Source organism: Bison bison, unplaced genomic scaffold, assembly GCF_000754665.1.
Source record: "Bison bison bison isolate TAMUID 2011002044 unplaced genomic scaffold, Bison_UMD1.0 scf7180017864260, whole genome shotgun sequence".
In the NCBI taxonomy this organism is placed as follows: Eukaryota; Metazoa; Chordata; class Mammalia; order Artiodactyla; family Bovidae; genus Bison; species Bison bison.
Genome location: NW_011494832.1, coordinates 6,576,422 through 6,593,589, shown reverse-complemented (window position 1 = coordinate 6,593,589; position 17,168 = coordinate 6,576,422). Strand labels below are relative to the sequence as shown.

General features: G+C 39.2%; 1 protein-coding gene across 7 annotated transcripts in view; it reads left to right on the top strand.

Annotated features, from left to right (window-relative positions):
* Positions 1-956: 956 nt before the first annotated feature.
* CACNA2D1 (calcium channel, voltage-dependent, alpha 2/delta subunit 1) overlaps positions 957-17,168 on the top strand; it is a 530,781-nt gene continuing 514,569 nt past the window's right edge. For 6 of the 7 annotated variants that reach the window (XM_010848138.1, XM_010848135.1, XM_010848136.1 and 3 more), the window contains exon 1: positions 958-1,424. In XM_010848138.1, the coding sequence (XP_010846440.1) occupies positions 1,330-1,424 (95 nt within the window). In that variant the 5' untranslated portion in view covers positions 958-1,329. Of the gene's footprint in view, positions 1,425-17,168 lie in introns of all 7 variants that reach the window. The other variant, XM_010848132.1, reaches the window with a different exon arrangement.

Genomic DNA, 17,168 nt, shown 5'->3' with positions numbered 1-17,168 from the left:
TATTTTAGGCGCGTTTCGCAAATTGCCACCTGTTTCTGCTTACCCTTTTCATGCCTTCATCCGGACCAAGTGAACTTGTTTTGCAGCAACCTTGTCAGGGCAGGGCAGACCACAGGCCAGACCAGGCATTTGGGGGACTTTTGGAAGTAGTACAATGCTTTTCTCGCGGCACAGTGCTCCTCGGGTATAGAATTTGTCCTTCCACCCCTCGGTCCTACCTAACACATGGCCAGAGTAGGAAGATTTTACAGCATTGGGTCCTTCTCTGATTGTCCTCAGCCCGGACCTTGCCAGGTCTGTCTTGCCTTGCTCTGTCTTGCCAGGTGAGAGGTACCTGGGCGTCGGGCGGCGCTGCCACAGTTGGCACTCAGCCACGCCGGAGGCTCTAGCCTCTGGCACTCCAGGGCAAATAAATAGTGCCACCTGGTAGGGAGTCAAAAGTGGTGCTTTAAAATGCAAATATAAACCCCTCCTACACTCGTTGTCAAATCACTGCCCCACGATTCTCAGGCAGGCGGTGGATTCTGCGCCTGGGAGAAGGGCCGGGGGAACACTGCCTGCCTGGGAAAAATAACCCCCGAAGACGCGCGCCAAGTGCTGGCCCGGAGCCCCTGCTGCCTGTGGATACCCACCCAGCGGCTAGCGGTCCCCTGGGAGCTCCGCGGGGCCCGCCCCGCTCTCGTTCTGCACGCCGGGTGGCTGGAGCAAGCCGGCGCCGACTTTGGGAGTTCCTTTCTGCCTTGTATGGAGGGCCGCTCCTGCCCGTCTCCGCCCGACTGCTCTGACGCCCAGCCCTCCCGCTGTCCACCCCCAGCCACCTCCCTCTGACTTGCCCGGAGAAGCCAGACGAAGCCTCTCTCTCTGCCACAAGTCTCTCCGCCTGCCATTCCCCCATTCCTGCAGCCAGCCACCCCCACCCTCCCCAGTGCCGTCACCCCTTCTCCGCCCCCGCCTCCGCCCCCCGCCTTCTCCACGGCAATCGGGGGAATAAATCAGGGAGGAAACCGAGAGGGAGCGAGAGCGCGCCAGCGCCGGCGGGCTCGCCCAGGTCTGTTTCCAAAGTCGCCCTTGATGGCGGCTGAGGCGAGGCAGCTGCGGCGCGGAGCTGCCGACGCGCGCTAGTGGGTCCGCCCGCCGCCCCTTCCCCCGCGCCGGGCTTAGCCCCTGCGGCACCCCCACGCCAGCCCGCGCCCCAGCCACAGCCTCGGCCGCGCCAGCCCGCAGACGCCTGTACTCCGGGCGGACCTTGCTCCTTCTCCTCCCGCGGTTTCCAGCACCGGTCCTTCCCCCGCCTCCGGAGGGAAGCCAGATTGATCTTCGATCGCGAAGATGGCTGCTGGCTGCCTGCTGGCCTTGACTCTGACACTTTTCCAATCTTTGTTGATCGGCCCCTCGTCGGAGGAGCCGTTCCCTTCAGCCGTCACGTAAGTGCTCGGGCCGGGCAGGCAGGGCGGAGAGTGCGGGCCAAGGGGTGCCGTGGAAGTAGGACGGGGGCTTCGTTCCCGAGTTGAGGGGGCTTTTCTGCCCGTGGGGGTGGGGAGCGAGCCGGGCTCAGATCTGGAGAGGCCGAGCGGGAGGTACGCGCGGCTCATCGCCGGAATGCGCACGGAACCGGCGTCTCGGGAGCCTCGGCGGGGCCGGGCTGTCCCAGGAAAGGTCTGCTGACGACTTGCCGGCACCTCAGCCCATCTCTAAAAGGATTCCTTGGACTTAAAGAGTTTAGCAGCACTGTGGGAAAAAGTTTCCAGCCACATATCCGCTCTCATCAAACCGACTCCAGTAAAAAGTTGTGTTTGGCTAGGGCATTTTGCAAACAAGTAACTGCAGGCTGGCCTGGGTAGCATGCACTTCTCCCGTACTTGGCCTCTGAGATGCTAATTGCTGTGGTATCCAAACTCGTTTAGGTCCCAAATTACTGGGCGCACTTGACAGCCTTTCTGATATGAGGAGTGCTTGGCCCTCGCGGCAGAGGTGCTGTCCACCCCCAGGGGCTCGCAGGAATTGACACCCTGCCATCCAACCTCCCTCACCCTCTATTTGAAACAGTGTCGGCAGACACGCGGTTCCTGTTGTTAGAATGAATAGAACCCTCTATTCCTTGGGGGGGAGGGACTGAGCGTTTTCCAGAGTCTCCTGCAATTTTTCTCTTATTTTTAACATTTCTAAAATAGCTTAAGAAAACCTCGCTGCTGTTCTGGAAATAGTGTTTGAAGGTAGCTGTATAGTCACACGGCAGGAAGGGAGTGAAAAATAATAATTCTCTCGTGTTGGAGAAAGGAATCAAAGTCAGTGGCACATAAAAATATATACATATTTTTAAATGTGCTGAATAGCCTATTAGGCATTCTGGGAAAGCATTTATTTTGGTTGTTGAAGCTACTTTAAAGCTTGTAAGAGTAGGTAATGGTAAGTGGATGAGTCACTTTAATGCATTTTACATAACAAAAACAAAGCCCAAGGTAGCCTTCCCGGTATTTTTGCTGTTGGGAATTATTTGCTGTCCTTTGTTGGCAGAGTGCTGAAAACTGGAGTTTTTGGTGTATACTGACCTTAAAGCTTCACTAGTTGAAACCCTGCAGTTATTATTTAAGACTCAGCTTAAAGTATTTATTGCATTAGGTGTCAGTGCAAGAACCCGAAGGATGCACATTCTAACCCGGAGAAGGGGAGTGTCTAATATTTTTGTCATGATTTACAGTCATGTTATTTTTTAGATAATCTTCCATAAAAATAATAGCAGATCCTTTTTGTTATGAAGCAAAAGGGTAAATGCCATCTGTAGATCTTCCTTTAATTGGCAGTATATTCCAAGCGGATATTTTGAAACGTGAAAAGAGTAAGAATTACACTAAAGATGCTTCAATATTATTCACTCATTAAGAAATTACACTTTTATTCTTTTTTAAGTCTTTTTGTAGCTTGGCCTATAAACTGAAAACTGAAGTGAGTCGCTTGCGTTTTGTGTCAAAGAAGTGGCGCTTTAAAAAGGAGTCAGTGTGTTCAGTTTACAGATTTTTAAAGTGTTATTTTTAACTGGCAGTTTATCAATATTTCTATCATTTGGAGGGAATGCATCATCACACCATAGGGGGAAACTATGACTTTTAAAGATACAACAAAATACAATCTTTTGTTCCTGAACAGACCATGGTAAAATATTAATGTAAAAAATTCTTGTTGTAAGAAGGACATCTGCAATAAGTGTTTTCCCAAAATTAAGATAGCTAAATTTTCATGGTCAGAAATTCACTAAAGATAAGAAAGAAAAGTGAATAGTTGGCAAAAATAGGAATTAGAAAGCCACAATTTCTTTTCTTTCAAAGGATTTTAAATTTATTTTCTAACAATGAAAATTTGAGATATTTTCAAATAATTTGAAACTAATTATTTTGTAAAAAAAAAAAAAAAAAACCTAAAAGATTTTGTATATATCAGTCTCTTGTAGGAAATACTATTTTTATAAAGCTTCTGCATCTTTAATTATTAATTTGAAAAGTCAGTCATTTCTCCTTCTCTTCTGAGGAAGATGTACTTCATGTTAGATTTCTGAGTAAACTTTATGAAATTTACAAAATGTAGCATTAATTATATCATGATGCAGTCCCATTTGCTTTTCTTGCAAAAAGAGTTCATATGGCGTATTTGTCAGGATAAATCTCAAATCTTTGGGAAAAATTCGAAGTTCATTAAAAACTCAGTACAAAGATTACAGCATCACTGAAGACAATTATTGTGCTTGTCTATACACATTTTTCATTAGTAAATTCTTTTGGTTTTCTTGATCATTCTAGTTTTTCCAGAAAAAGGTAATATAATAAATTTTTTTATCAGAAGAGGAAGAATATGCCACTAACAGTATAAAATTCATTATGCACTCATTGGAGTGGGATCTGAATTAGAATTAGTAATACAAAGTTTTTTGTTTTGTTTTTTACAATTTTTACAATAAGGGCTTAAATATTATTATAAAAACATAAATATCATTCTAAATATTTTCTTTAATTTTCTCTGGTTTAACATACATTCTCATATAGCATATTCTGAATTAGTGATTAAATTGTTCTGAGTTAACACTAAAATAGCTTTTTTTTTTTTTCAGACAAAGGGAGGAATTTTGATACAGTTCTTTTGCTAGTTTAGGTTTTTCTTTTGGAAATGATTGTTTTAGTAAGGTGTAAAACATAAATATGCCATATGGTTGCAGCCACCTCATGCATATTGGTTTGTATATAAATGGAAAATACATAATTTTCATGTTACAGTATGCACATGTTATATTGATAGTTTAAAATGTAGTTTTCTAAAAGGGAGTTCTCGTTCTAGAAATAATTTGGCTCATACGTGAAAACACTTCTATTTTAAAACCCAAGAGTATTATTTATGGTAGCCAGTATTGTAATGTTAATTTGAATTTGTCAGTTCTAATTTTAGAATCTATTTACAAATCCAATTTTTTAAAAAGAAACATAGTTATAACTACTATTCATTTTAAACTTTTAGTTATAACTACTATTCATTTTAAACTTTTATCTCATCATATCAAAATGCCAATATGTCCATAATAATTGGCTGAGAGCCCATTGGCATATGGGGATTTTTAATATATTTAAATTATATAATGGGATAAATATACTGGTAAGAGTTACAGGATCTATAGGAAATATAGCATCTCATAAAAGAATAGGACCTTGGGGTTTAAGTACTTAGTTTATAAATTTTTTATGTATTATGAGACAAATTTATATTTAAAGGCTATTAAAAATAAATATTTTCATTGGAATGGATATCTCTTTCATGTATTAGAAGTGATATAATTATTCTTATTTGGGCTTAGCAATTTTAATTTGCATACTATATATAGAACAAAATGTACCTTATGATAAAATATGAGCTAATATATTAGATTGTAAAGCAAAATCTAAAAACAATGAACATTAATAAATCCCTTTCTCAGATCTTTGTTCTCATCAGTTTCATCACACATTTTTCCACAGGTGTATCTTTAAAGTATGCAACAATAGATACATTTTTCCAGATGAGTTGTAACATATTAAATTTTAGTGGGTATATGTGTAGTTGTTTGGATTAGCATTTGAATATACATTAGACAGGTTGAAATGAATATAGTCTAAACATTTGGAAAGGTACAAGAATCTAAGCTTATTATGGTTTGTAAAAGGAAATAAAATGTGCCTTTATTATTTTTCTTTGGCTTTCACCAATTTTAATTTAAAAAAGAAATATATAATCAGAGACTATAGCAAATTGTTCATTGTGAAAATAGGTAAAATTTTACCATTCTCTTCCTTCAAAGAAATCTTGCTTTGTAGACAACTTTCCAATGTTTCTCCTACATTGATACGTTGTTACGTTTTGCAGAAACATAAATAACACATGCAAATTATGTATTCAGATTTACTGTTTGTATTTAGAAGTATGTATTCATAAGAAATAATGCATTTAGAAATTTTAAAATTAATACAGAAATTATGCCCATAACAAACTGTATTATTTAATTAATGTGTTCTCTGAAGTATCACTATATACAACACATACACAGAAATTTCTTGTTAGTTTTCAGTACTGATGCAAATATCCAAGGAAGTAATCTGTTCTTCTGAATTCATATCTTGTACCTAATGTGTGTCGTCAAGCTATTTAGAACCTTAAAGTGGAGATTTAAGTGGTTAAATTGAAATATTTTAGGCAATTGTCCAGTTTATTGATTTCATTCAGTGTATTTCATGTGTGGACATAACCCTCACATGAGCATATTTGGATGAAAGTTTGGGGAAAAAAATCAGAATTTGCTTCAGTATTTCTAAAAAGTAACATTTCATTGCTATTCAGGTGACAGCTTCCATCATTTGTAATAAAAGAACTGGCTGTCATAGTATTTCAAAAAGCATGTAAGTTGCTGGTAATGCGTAACTGATCTCTGTTCTATGACATCTATTGCAGGTTTACTTAAGGCATATGGTATGTATCAGGCACTGTGTCACACTGTGTCAGCCAGTCTTTCTTTTCCTGGACTATTTATGCATTGTACTACAACTGTTCCCTAGGCTTTCATATGGTGGCTTTCCAATAAACTTGAAACGGCACCGAGATAGTCAACCATGCAGCTTACACATGGTTTGTTTTCTTCTGTGTGCACAAAACTTGGAAATTACTGTGTCATTACTGTTTACAGAGTTTAAGGAAAAAAAAAACGATTGACTTCGGTGTCAATTGAGATAAAATGGTAGCACTTTGTGAAAAATACTGTATTTACCACCTTTTTGGTTTTCTGAGGGTTTAAAATATATTAGCATTGCATCATTATATAATTTGTATAGTGTCTTATTTTAATATTGTATTTAATACATAGTATTTTATGTCTCTATATCTTTATGTATCTATTATCTCTATATGTGTGTATACACACCCGTTTTTTTTCTTAATTCTTCAAGTGGCTTGTTAGAGTAGAAGAACCTCAGTAAGATGTTTATTAACAAAGGTGCATGCTGAAAGCTCCCTGCCAGTCCACAACTGTTCATAGGGAGTAATCTCATTCAGAATATTTTTATAACAGCAGCATTTAAAAATATTTCATGAAGAGAATCAGATGAACTATTCAAAATGTTCAGGTCCTGTTAGACAAGTTATTAACACAAGTGATGAGTGACAAAAGAAGTGTGGTTGTGAAGATAGGCTTACTGTCTTTTAGATAAAAGGAGGAAGAGACTATTGCACTTGAACTGTTGAGTGCTTATTAAAAGGTCTTTGCATGCTAAGCAATTTTATTTCTACCATTTAGATATAGGATACTTGAAATTTTTAAGAATTAAACATTTGGTGCACCATGTTTTAGGGTTGAAGGATAAATATGCACAGGTTTTAAAATTTTGTTCGTAAAACCTAAACTTTTCTTTCTTATAGGCTTTATATAATTTGTGGTAATTGAATTCCATTGCTCCTTTAAAATTTGCCATTTGCATAGATTCTAACAAGATCTTAAGGAAAAGATTGACATTGTGGCCTCAACAAACTGGCACACTTTTACCGTTAATTTCAATAATACAGAATCAGGCTGTTATATATGAAGCAATATTTAAAGGTCTCTTTGAATATGAATGTGGGATATTTCTGGCTCAATGTTATTTTAACATTTGCTTCTGCTGATTTTTTTTAACCATATGCTTCTGTTGGATTTAAAAAAATTAGGATAGATTTTAAATTCTATATCATAAATGGAAGAACAACTTAAGCTAGAAATGATAGCAATGGAAAACAGTGGTGTTGCCCATTTTAAATGATTGAGATTTGGGAATAATCTGTTTATCTGAAGTTCTTTTCCCTGAGTACTTAAAATTTTATTGCAGTAGTCTCCTGGCAAATTATGAAAAACAATTCCTGTATTCTTTTGTGTAGATAATGACTTGCCAATTCTTCTTTCTCTTTTCCTTACCCACCCCCCCCCACACACAATTAGTATTAGTCATACTTGATTTTTATTTGTATGTAATGTCAAATCAATTGGAGAAAAAAGTTTTTGATTTGTTTTCCATCAGGTTACCTGTAACCAGACCTCAATTTTGGGTCCTTCAGACTTGAATTTTCACTCTCTGTTGCAGGGGACTTCCTTTTACTACTAGATTTTTCTCTCTGTAGGGATTTTGTTTAGAGGTTTCGATGCATAGATAAATCTGTGATACATTATAAGTACTTTCATCAGAATTGTCAGATGGTTTGGACTGTTGTTGCTTTTGACATTTGCCTATATACTCTGGGAATAATTGGGGAAAGAGTGAGAAGAGCTGACGAGATTGTTCTCTGACTAAGGTATATACTGTCAGGCTATATAAAAGGATTGTCATACATTAATAATGTTTTATTTTGAGGGTCAAAGGAGAAATGGCTCAGAAAAATAAATGCACTTAGGTATACTGGGGAAAAAAATCTGTTTTAAAAAAGTAATCAAAAAGTGTTGTGATGAATATGCTGTGAGGAATGGTATGTATTTAAGTGGAGGCAGACAAAGGAGCCCTCAGATATATGAAGTGTGAAATTACATTAAAGATGCTAAGGTGGCAGTTGATTATTTTATTTTGCTTTTATTTTCTCCCCACCCCCATTTTCCATGTGAGCTTGGTTATCCTGGAAATGCTGTTTACTTCACATACTTGATTTTACTGACCTAAATATTCATATATTGGAAATTCACCTGAGAAACCAAAGACAATAAAATTGTCTAGATTAAAAAAATAGAAGCAATTAGACATTCCTTTTTTTTTAATAGAACCTTGGGAAAATGGGGTTCATTGGATAAGACATTGGTGTAATACTGTATCAAAAGCTTAAATACTAATAGTCAAGAAAATTATCTTAGTAAATTTCTTCCATTAGATTATAAGAAATGAAATATCTTGAAGGTTATAGGCTTCTAGTTAGTACACTGAAGACTATTTAGACATCTGATACACAGTACATCTTATTTTTAAAGAATAATTTTGATTTATGCTGTTTCTTTTAACAACTTCACAGATTTTTAACATCAAATGTAATTTAATTCAACAATTAATGCAGTTACTGTTATCCAGAGCAAATTATGTACTTCTCGGAGTTACATGCTGGGAGTCCAAATTGAGGAAGCGCATACCCAAGGAAGACATTCCCAACTCCAGGCTGCCTGTGAAGCAGTGGAATCTAACAAAGCATGACCAGGGAAAAACACACAGCGTGGTGAAGAAGTACCCATGGGTTGTTTCACGTCAGGCATGGGACTCCTGGGCGTGAAGACAGGTTGAGGCTGAACCATCAGTCTGAGGCTAGGTTATACAATTTTTGCATTAGAGTTATCTTCTCACATGACCCGGAGGGGAGTTGGGCAGTGTGGTAGCCCAGCTCTGTTTCTCAAACAAATTTGGTTTTCATCCTAAGACTTTGTAATTAAAAATAAAAGTCATGGGTTTTAAATCATAGTATGTGGAAGATGGATTAAAGAGGACCATTATTTAAAGGGACAATGGGAGCAGTTAGTAGACCATCCTAGAGCGAGAGATGCCGAAAGACAAGGAGAAGAGTGGCAGTGGGAAGGCAGAGCAGGGATGAAACGTAGTTTAGAGGTGCATATTCAGGTGCTGTTGGTTATGGGGTTGGGGGAATCGGGAAGAGAGTAGTGTTAGAGATGGCTCTAAGGTCTTTATTTCTAAATTTTATTTACTTTTGACTGTGCTGAGTCTTCGTTGCTGTCCGTGGGCGCTCTCTAGGTGTGGTGAGTGGGGCTACTCTTTGTTGCAGTGCATGGGCTTTGGTCTTAGAGCATGGGCTCTAGGGCACACAGACTTCAGTAGTTGTGGTACATGGGTTCTAGAGGGTGGGCTCAGTAGTTGTGGCGCTTGGGCTTACTTGCCCCATGGCATGTGGGAATCTTCCTGGACCAGGGATTGAACTTATGTCCCTGGGATTCTTAACCACTGGACCAGCAGGGAAGTCCTCCAAGCTCTTTAAAAGGTAATGCAGAAAGAACAGCAAGTTGGTGGTGAGTGAGGTAACATGCTTGCTGTTGGGCATTTTGACATTGAGGCATCTCTATAGATGACTATTAAGCTGTTAGAAATACCTATCTGAAGGGGATTTGGAGGCAAAATGAGTATCTTTGAAAATGGATCCTTCCATTTACTTAGAAAATATCTATTTAGTATCTTTTATGATAGGCACTGTGAGTTTCAAAAGATGAATCTTGATCTACAGTTTCATTTTGCAGAGAGGTCGACGATGGGCTCTTTAAGGAAGTCACCAGACCTTTGCTGACATGACAGCAATTTCAGTAGCATGTTTTGGGTGCAAGCATGGCTTCCGTGCCTTGAAGAGTTGTTGTGTGTGTGGTAGTCGCTCAGTCATGTCTGACTCTGTGACCCCATGGACTGTAGCCCTCTAGGCTCCTTTGTCCATGGGATTTCCCAGGCAAGGCTCCTCTGTCCACTGGATTTCCCAGGCAAGAATACTGGAGTGGGTTGCCTGTTTCTTCTTCAGGGGATCTTCCTGACCCAGGGATTGAACCTGGGTCTCCCATATTGCAGGCAGATTCTTTACCGTCTGAGCCACCAGGGAAGCTGTGAAGAGTGAGAATATGAAGGCAGCAAATGCAGATTCTTTCAAGGAACTTGGCAATGTGAGGAAAGGGAGAGAGAGAGCAACTTTAGAGGAAGATGGAAGGGATTTGGCTTTCTTTTGTTTTGCTTAAAGAGTAGGAGTTATAATAGGTTACTTGGGATTGCAGGTAGTAGAAAACTACAGGACTATCTTGAACCAAAAAGAGAAATATTTTTCAACGGTCGTGAAACTGGATGCTCAGTTATGGGAATCAGCAGGAGGAATATGCCCCCAGTTGCAGAAAGGGGTGGAGCTGTTATCAAGATCATCTCTTGTTCTAGCCTCTGGTTTTCTTTGACTCCTTACTCGTCCCTTTCCTTGCTAAGGCTTTATCTGCTTCCTGGAGCTCACTTTGTCGAATGGCTGTAAGGATTTACATTTTTTTCCCATTGAAACTTTGAACCAGCTTGAGAGTAGAATCGAAGTCCAAAACATAGCCTGCTAAAGAAGATGTGTTGGTAATCTGAATATGAGTCAGATAGTCATCAATAGCCCATTAATTTGAGATCAGGAGATGGGATTTAAAAAGGTTTTGATTGCCTGAGCTTGGGTCACTTCTCCCATCCTGGTCAAATCTCGTTAGGAGGTATTGCATTGCAACAGGCCAATTGCTAGTACAATGGATAGAGGAAGAGGCAGTTCTTATAAAAAGGCATCTGCTGGGAGGGAGAGGTTGTAGAGACAACTAAATAAGTGTTACCAGAGGGAAATTTAAGCATATCAGAGGAAACCAAATGGCAGAGAGATGAAAGGGATGAGAGAGGCCATGATTGATGGGTGAATGTTCTGACCAAGGCAGGTGAGAAAGGGATCAAGACTAAAAACAATGTCTTACAAAGTAACTTTTGAAATATGAAACAGCCCTGAGAATTAAAACAGATGGTTGGAATATAGGATAGATGCACTTTTAATATACTGGAGATGTTTTTGGAGGATTGTTCCAAATTATGTATTCCATTCTCAAGAAGACATGACATTCAGAAATGTAATAAATGGACATTAGTAATGTTCACATTTTGAGATATACAGGCCAGAGTTTATCTTTTCTTGGTAGTAACAAGACTCTAGTATGTCACTGTGTTTCCTTTGGACACAACAATGTTTGTTTCTTTTTCTTTTCTTTTTAAAGTAGAGATTATCATCCCGAAGATCCATGTAGTTTTGCAAAATGTCATTGGTTTTAATAAGTGTATATGCTTACGATAGAAAGATATTTCAGAAATATCAAGGAAGAGGAAACAAACAAACAAACAAAAACAAATAGTTCTTGTTTGGGGCAATTTACCATTATTCACTTATAGATTTTTTGGCAGATAGGAACAGTTTACAGCTGGTTTACAGCCTTGCTCTGCCTGTGCTTCCCTGCACCTCCCAATCCCATGTCCATTCTTTAGCAGAGGGCAGGAATTTGAATTGAAACAAGATTGTTTAAAAAAAAAAGTGCATTTGATAACAGCAAACCACTGACAGAATATTCCAGCAGAGCATGTCCCTGGTCAACTCATACAGAGGCATCTCAGGTCTCTTGAAGGTCTGAAAATCACTGGCAACTGCTATCTCAGCAGTTTTCTGAATTTCCCAGATGACTGACTGAATGGTTAGGATCACAAATGCTGGCAGATCTAAGAATCAGTCTTGATCTCATTGGTCCCACGGCAGTGTGAAGAAACTACCCTTGTGGTCTCTAACAAGAGAAGAGGAGAATCAGGGTGGATATTTATTGCCATTTTGTGACTTTACTCTTTTTTCTCTTCCATAGGTAGTCACAGTTTGCGGGAACTAATTTTGATGTCTCTACCTGCAGAATGTCTGGACACTAATAATTACTCACAGCTATCTTTCAGTAATATTGCTTTCTATAATTTAATTTTTGAGCTCTCGAATGCCAGGCACTGTGAATTAATACTCTGCTTATTTTTTAATCCATCTAACCTTTAAGTCCCTTCCCTAAAATAAGTATTATCCCTATTTTATAGGTGAGGAATGTTAAGTTTTGAGTATGAAGGAGTTTTCTGAGTTTTTTTAGGAATCAAGTTTGACCCCAAGCAGCTTGATTTTAGAGTCCTATGCTTACCTGCTATACTTTGCTGCCTTTCCCTGGCAGTACCCTGGATGTCTTTGCATCCATTATCTTACCTGTTCAAGTTGTGGCTGGCTGCATATTCTAACAAGGAGGCCAAGGGGGAAAAGGAGTCAGTGTAAAGTAGAGCAGAATTAACAATAAGTCCAGTTCCTCTATCTGCAGATCAAGGGTAATATTAAGCTAATCTTGAATCACGGTATTCCATTATGGGGATCACATGAGAGGATGCGTTGGGAACCTTGAAGGACCATTTTAGAGCCAGGCTTTATTATTTGTACCACATATTATTTTTTCTGCCTTCAAGAGGTCATGAATCGATGCCTAAGGGTTAGTGAGTTAGATTATTGTACTAATACATCATTTGGGCCAACAGAAAAAACTAAAATGAATGAGAAAAGGGATGCTTAGCTGGCCTTAAAAATGTCTCTCCTTACAAGTTGTGTAGCCTTAAATGATAAAGAGGAAATGAGAAGAGATGCAGTGGATTCCAGTGAGGGAAGTGTTTTGTCTCTAGGTTCAGGACACAACCTATATCTTAAAAGGGACCGAAAGAAAGCAGGACCGCAAGGGATTTGATGTGCTTCATCTTGGCATTTCAGCCAGCACCTGTTGTATGAGTTCTGTGCCACAGGAGGTTGAGTCTATTTTTAATCGTCATAATTTTGCCCCTGATAACCTCTCATTGTCAAAGATGGGAGTTATCAGTTTCAAGACAGAATATTTGAAAGTGAATAAAGCAGTCTGTCTATGATGTTTATAGAAATGATTCCAGACAACCCTGAAAACTGAACGAGCACAGAATAGTAAAATTGAGACCAGTTGCATTTTTAGCAACCAACACAGAAGTCAGAAAAAAAAAAAATCTGCCAAGAGCGTACTGAAAAAGGCCAATTTTTTTCGTCTGACTCATCCAACTGATGATTAGTTAAACTCATTGAACCCCACCCCTTCACTTTACAATATAAATGGAGCCTAGCCTTTCACAAATACTTTTCCCATTTTGGTAGAAATAAAACTTAAATTTCTGCTGCACGTTTTTGATCGATTTATGGAGGGAAGAGATATTTTAGATGAAACTGTTTTAATACCAACGACAAATGAGCACGACTTGAGGATAACCATTGAAACAGTAAGTGTTCCATGCCAGGAACCTGCCTTCTTATGGCAGTCATTTTGACATTTGCTACAGAAAGGAATGTGTAAAATTCTTATTATGTCTGTCACTTTAAAAATACCAACCCTTCTTTGCCATTACATTACATTAGAATTGACTTAAATTTGCATCTGTGAAAATGTTAGGAGAGATAAACAAATGGGCCATGTGAAGCCTCAGGAGGATGGGCACAATGAGGGGTGTGCAGATTGCTCTAAATTAAACATGTAGAATGCTTGGTTGTCTCTCAAAACACCTGATTTTCCTGTCGATGTAAATGTAGAAACCAGAATTAATTTTCATAAGGTGAAATTTTATTGTGCCTGTGTAGCTCAGTTCCCAGGGGGTTGATCCATGCTGTTAAGATCTGCTAGTGAGTAATTGTTTAAAATTTATAGTAATACTTGATGGTAATAAATAAACATAGGGGAATGGTAACTCATCACAGAGCAAACCATGCATGATAATTAGATGAGGTCATTTATCTCCTTAAATTATCAGAGGTGACGCAACCTGTCTGTGTGGTGTGTAAAAGCCAGCTGAGACCCTGGGTGTAAATGATCCTGATGGGCGATTTGAAGGTTGCAAACTTTGGATTTGGTCCTACACCTCTGTTTTTTTTTCCCCTATAAGTGATGTAGGTTGGCTCCTGGGATTTTCTGCTTTTATAATAAACACAAGGATCTAAAACCTGAGTTCAGAAGGTTGCTCAGAGTCTGTTTTTCAATTTCATTTTTATGTTTCTTCAATTTCATTTTTATGTTTCTTCTGTATTTTTCTGTATTGCATTTTAATCTTTACAAAGAAATGCATCAACTATATATATAAAAAACTATAAATGTGTATAAACACACATATATACATAGTTTATAAATATTAGATGTTGGTTCTATGCTGAGTGCCATTGAAGCTGTGTTTTTTGAGGTGACTATTAAGTACTTCTGAATTCTAGAAAGTGATCATTTGTGGTGTGGTTGTAGCCTTCCTAACCAGGTTTCCTCATCTGAACCACAGAACAGATAATGATTGTGTTTATTTAGTGACCATTCCAAAGGTATAGGGTGAAGTTAATAATGGATGCTTTTGAATATTAGGGCTTAATTCCCTCCTGGAATTTGCCTGGTTGGCCAATAGTGTGGGTTCAGAGATCAGCTCTACCATTTGAACAAGTTAACTCTTTCATTGCTAAAACTTCATAAGGTTGTTGTGAGAATTAAGAATGCTAATTCATATGAAGTATGGCACAAAAAAAGCACTGGAAAATATAATTTGACTAGAAGCAAGGGAATTTAGTGGAGTCAGGTGACTTGAGTTCCTTTTTGCCTCCACCAGTATCTTGTAAGGAAGAATTCCTGGCTTTAGCCCTTTCTATAATTACTCACCGTCCAGTCATTTCTGAACAAGTTGGTCTTAGTTGTCATGCATTTGCATTCACGTGTCTGTTGAGCATAAATGAGAAGTTTCTTGGTACCCAAGTATTCCACTGCCGGTAAGGATGCTTCTGAAGAGTTCTCACCTCCAGCCCCCACATTTTAGTATCTCTCTAATAATCTTTCTGATAGCAAAAGTGGTAAAATTTGATGTTTTCCTCCTTTTTCTTTAACTCTGTGCTATCCCCACTTGTACTTAAGTGTGATATGGTCTCAGACTCCTTTTTTTATTTGATTGAAGGGCCCACAAATAAATATATAAGGAGGTCAGTGACCTTGCATTCTTGTGTGCAGAGAAATAATGTTAGTGGCCTATTGACATATGAGGTTTTGGTTCTGTGAAATACACCCTAGATGTTCTCATTTGATAATATATTTCTAGTAATGGTTGCAAATGGTCTGAAAATGGTAACTTTAAATATCAGTAATAATTGTGTGTAACATAGAATAGTGCTTTCATTTTCTTTAAGATGAGCAAAAACCATGTTATCATACATTACCCATGGAATAAATGAATATTATGAGTGTTTTTAAAAGAGTAGAACTCAATTGTACTGTTTAAAATATCTAATTTTTCAAGGAGAATTAATATTAGGGCTCATTATACATCTTAAAGTTTCAAAGAGGTATGTGTGTAGAATCACATGAAGTATGGCCTTTCGTTGTGCCCAGTTGACCAGCTTTCCTCATAGTGATGAATGGAGAAGGAAATGGCAACCCACTCCAGTACTCTTGCCTGGAAAATCCCATGGACGGAGGGGCTTGGTGGGCTACGCTCCATGGAGTTGTGAAGAGTCGGACATGACTGAGCGACTTCACTTTCACTTTCATGCATTGGAGAAGGAAATGGCAACCCATTCCAGTGTTCTTGCCTGGAGAATCCCAGGGACGGGGGAGCCTGGTGGGCTGCTGTCTATGGGGTTGCACAGAGTCGGACATGACTGAAGTGACTTAGCAGCAGCAGCAGCATAGTAAGGAAATTCCTAAATGAGAGAAGTTAGAGAAACAGTTAAATCCTCATGATTTATGCAAGAAAGATGTGAATCAGACTATACAAAGGGGATTGAATACTGACCATGACCACTCGTTTAAAGTATAGTGAATGAAACAAACCAACAGAATCTTTGTAAAGGCATTTTATGTGGAGATTGAGAGAGAAAATGAATCCTTTGTTTAGAATTAAGTAATCTAGACTCATGTGTTTATTTTAGTTTGATGTCTTCTGTGTCGTGAATACCACAAATGCAGTGGTTTCAAACAATGGGCATTTCTTTTCTCACAGTTTCCATGGTGATGAGTCTAGCCATGGCTTTGCTTGTTCCTTTCCTCAAAGTCTCACATGGTTGCAATAAGGTGTTGACTGGCTTGCATTCCTCTCCAGGGCTGCTCTCTGCTCTTTTTTCAGGCTTTTGTGGTTGTGGATGCTTGCTTGTGGTTGTGGGACTACTTCCCCACTTCCTGTTTGTTTTCAGCTCTTGGAGGCCACTCACTTCCTTTCCACAGGGACCTCTCAGAGGTCTTCTCACAACATGGCAGTTTACTCTTTCAAGGCCAAGGCCAGCAGTAAGATCTCTAATCAGAAAGGGGTCCCAATCCCTCTTTAAAGGACCTTCAATTAGTTAACTTAGACCATTTGCACTCTTGATTATATCTATAGAATTCCTTCACTTTAGCCATATAACAATCATGGGAGTGACAGCCCTTCTTGATCCCAGGTTCCACCCCTGCACCAGGAGTGTGGATGATGCACGCGAGCTGTCTCAGAATTCTTCCTCCCTTGAGTTTTATTATTAGACAACCTTCATATAAACACTAACAAATAGAAAATGGGGAAACTTACTCCTTTCCACGTAAGATGTTCACAGACTTTGAAGAAGCACTCAGATAACTGTCATCATTTTTGCCTCAGGCGATCTGTGCTTTGCCACATTGGTGCTGATCCATCCCATCAGGAGTCAGGAAAGCAAATCCCAAAAGCTCATTAACTGCTCATTACTAGTGTAGTTAGTTAGCTGAACTTTTCACCCTCTACAAAGAAAAGAGTTCTCTGTACTGTGGTTTAAGCCAGTTTGCACAATTATTGTTAATAAATGTGTGAAAAAACTATAAGAGTTCTTTTGTAATGTAAAGGATCAAGTTACTTCTAAATTAAGGTTGCTGCTGCTGCTACTGCTAAGTCGCTTCAGTCCTGTCTGACTCTGTGCGACCCCATAGACGGCAGCCCATTAGGCTCCTCTGTCCCTGGGATTCTCCAGGCAAGAATACTGGAATGGGTTGCCATTTCCTTCTCCAATGCATGAAAGTGAAAAGTGAAAGTGAAGTTGCTCAGTCGTGCCCGACTCTTAGTGACCCCCATGGACTGCAG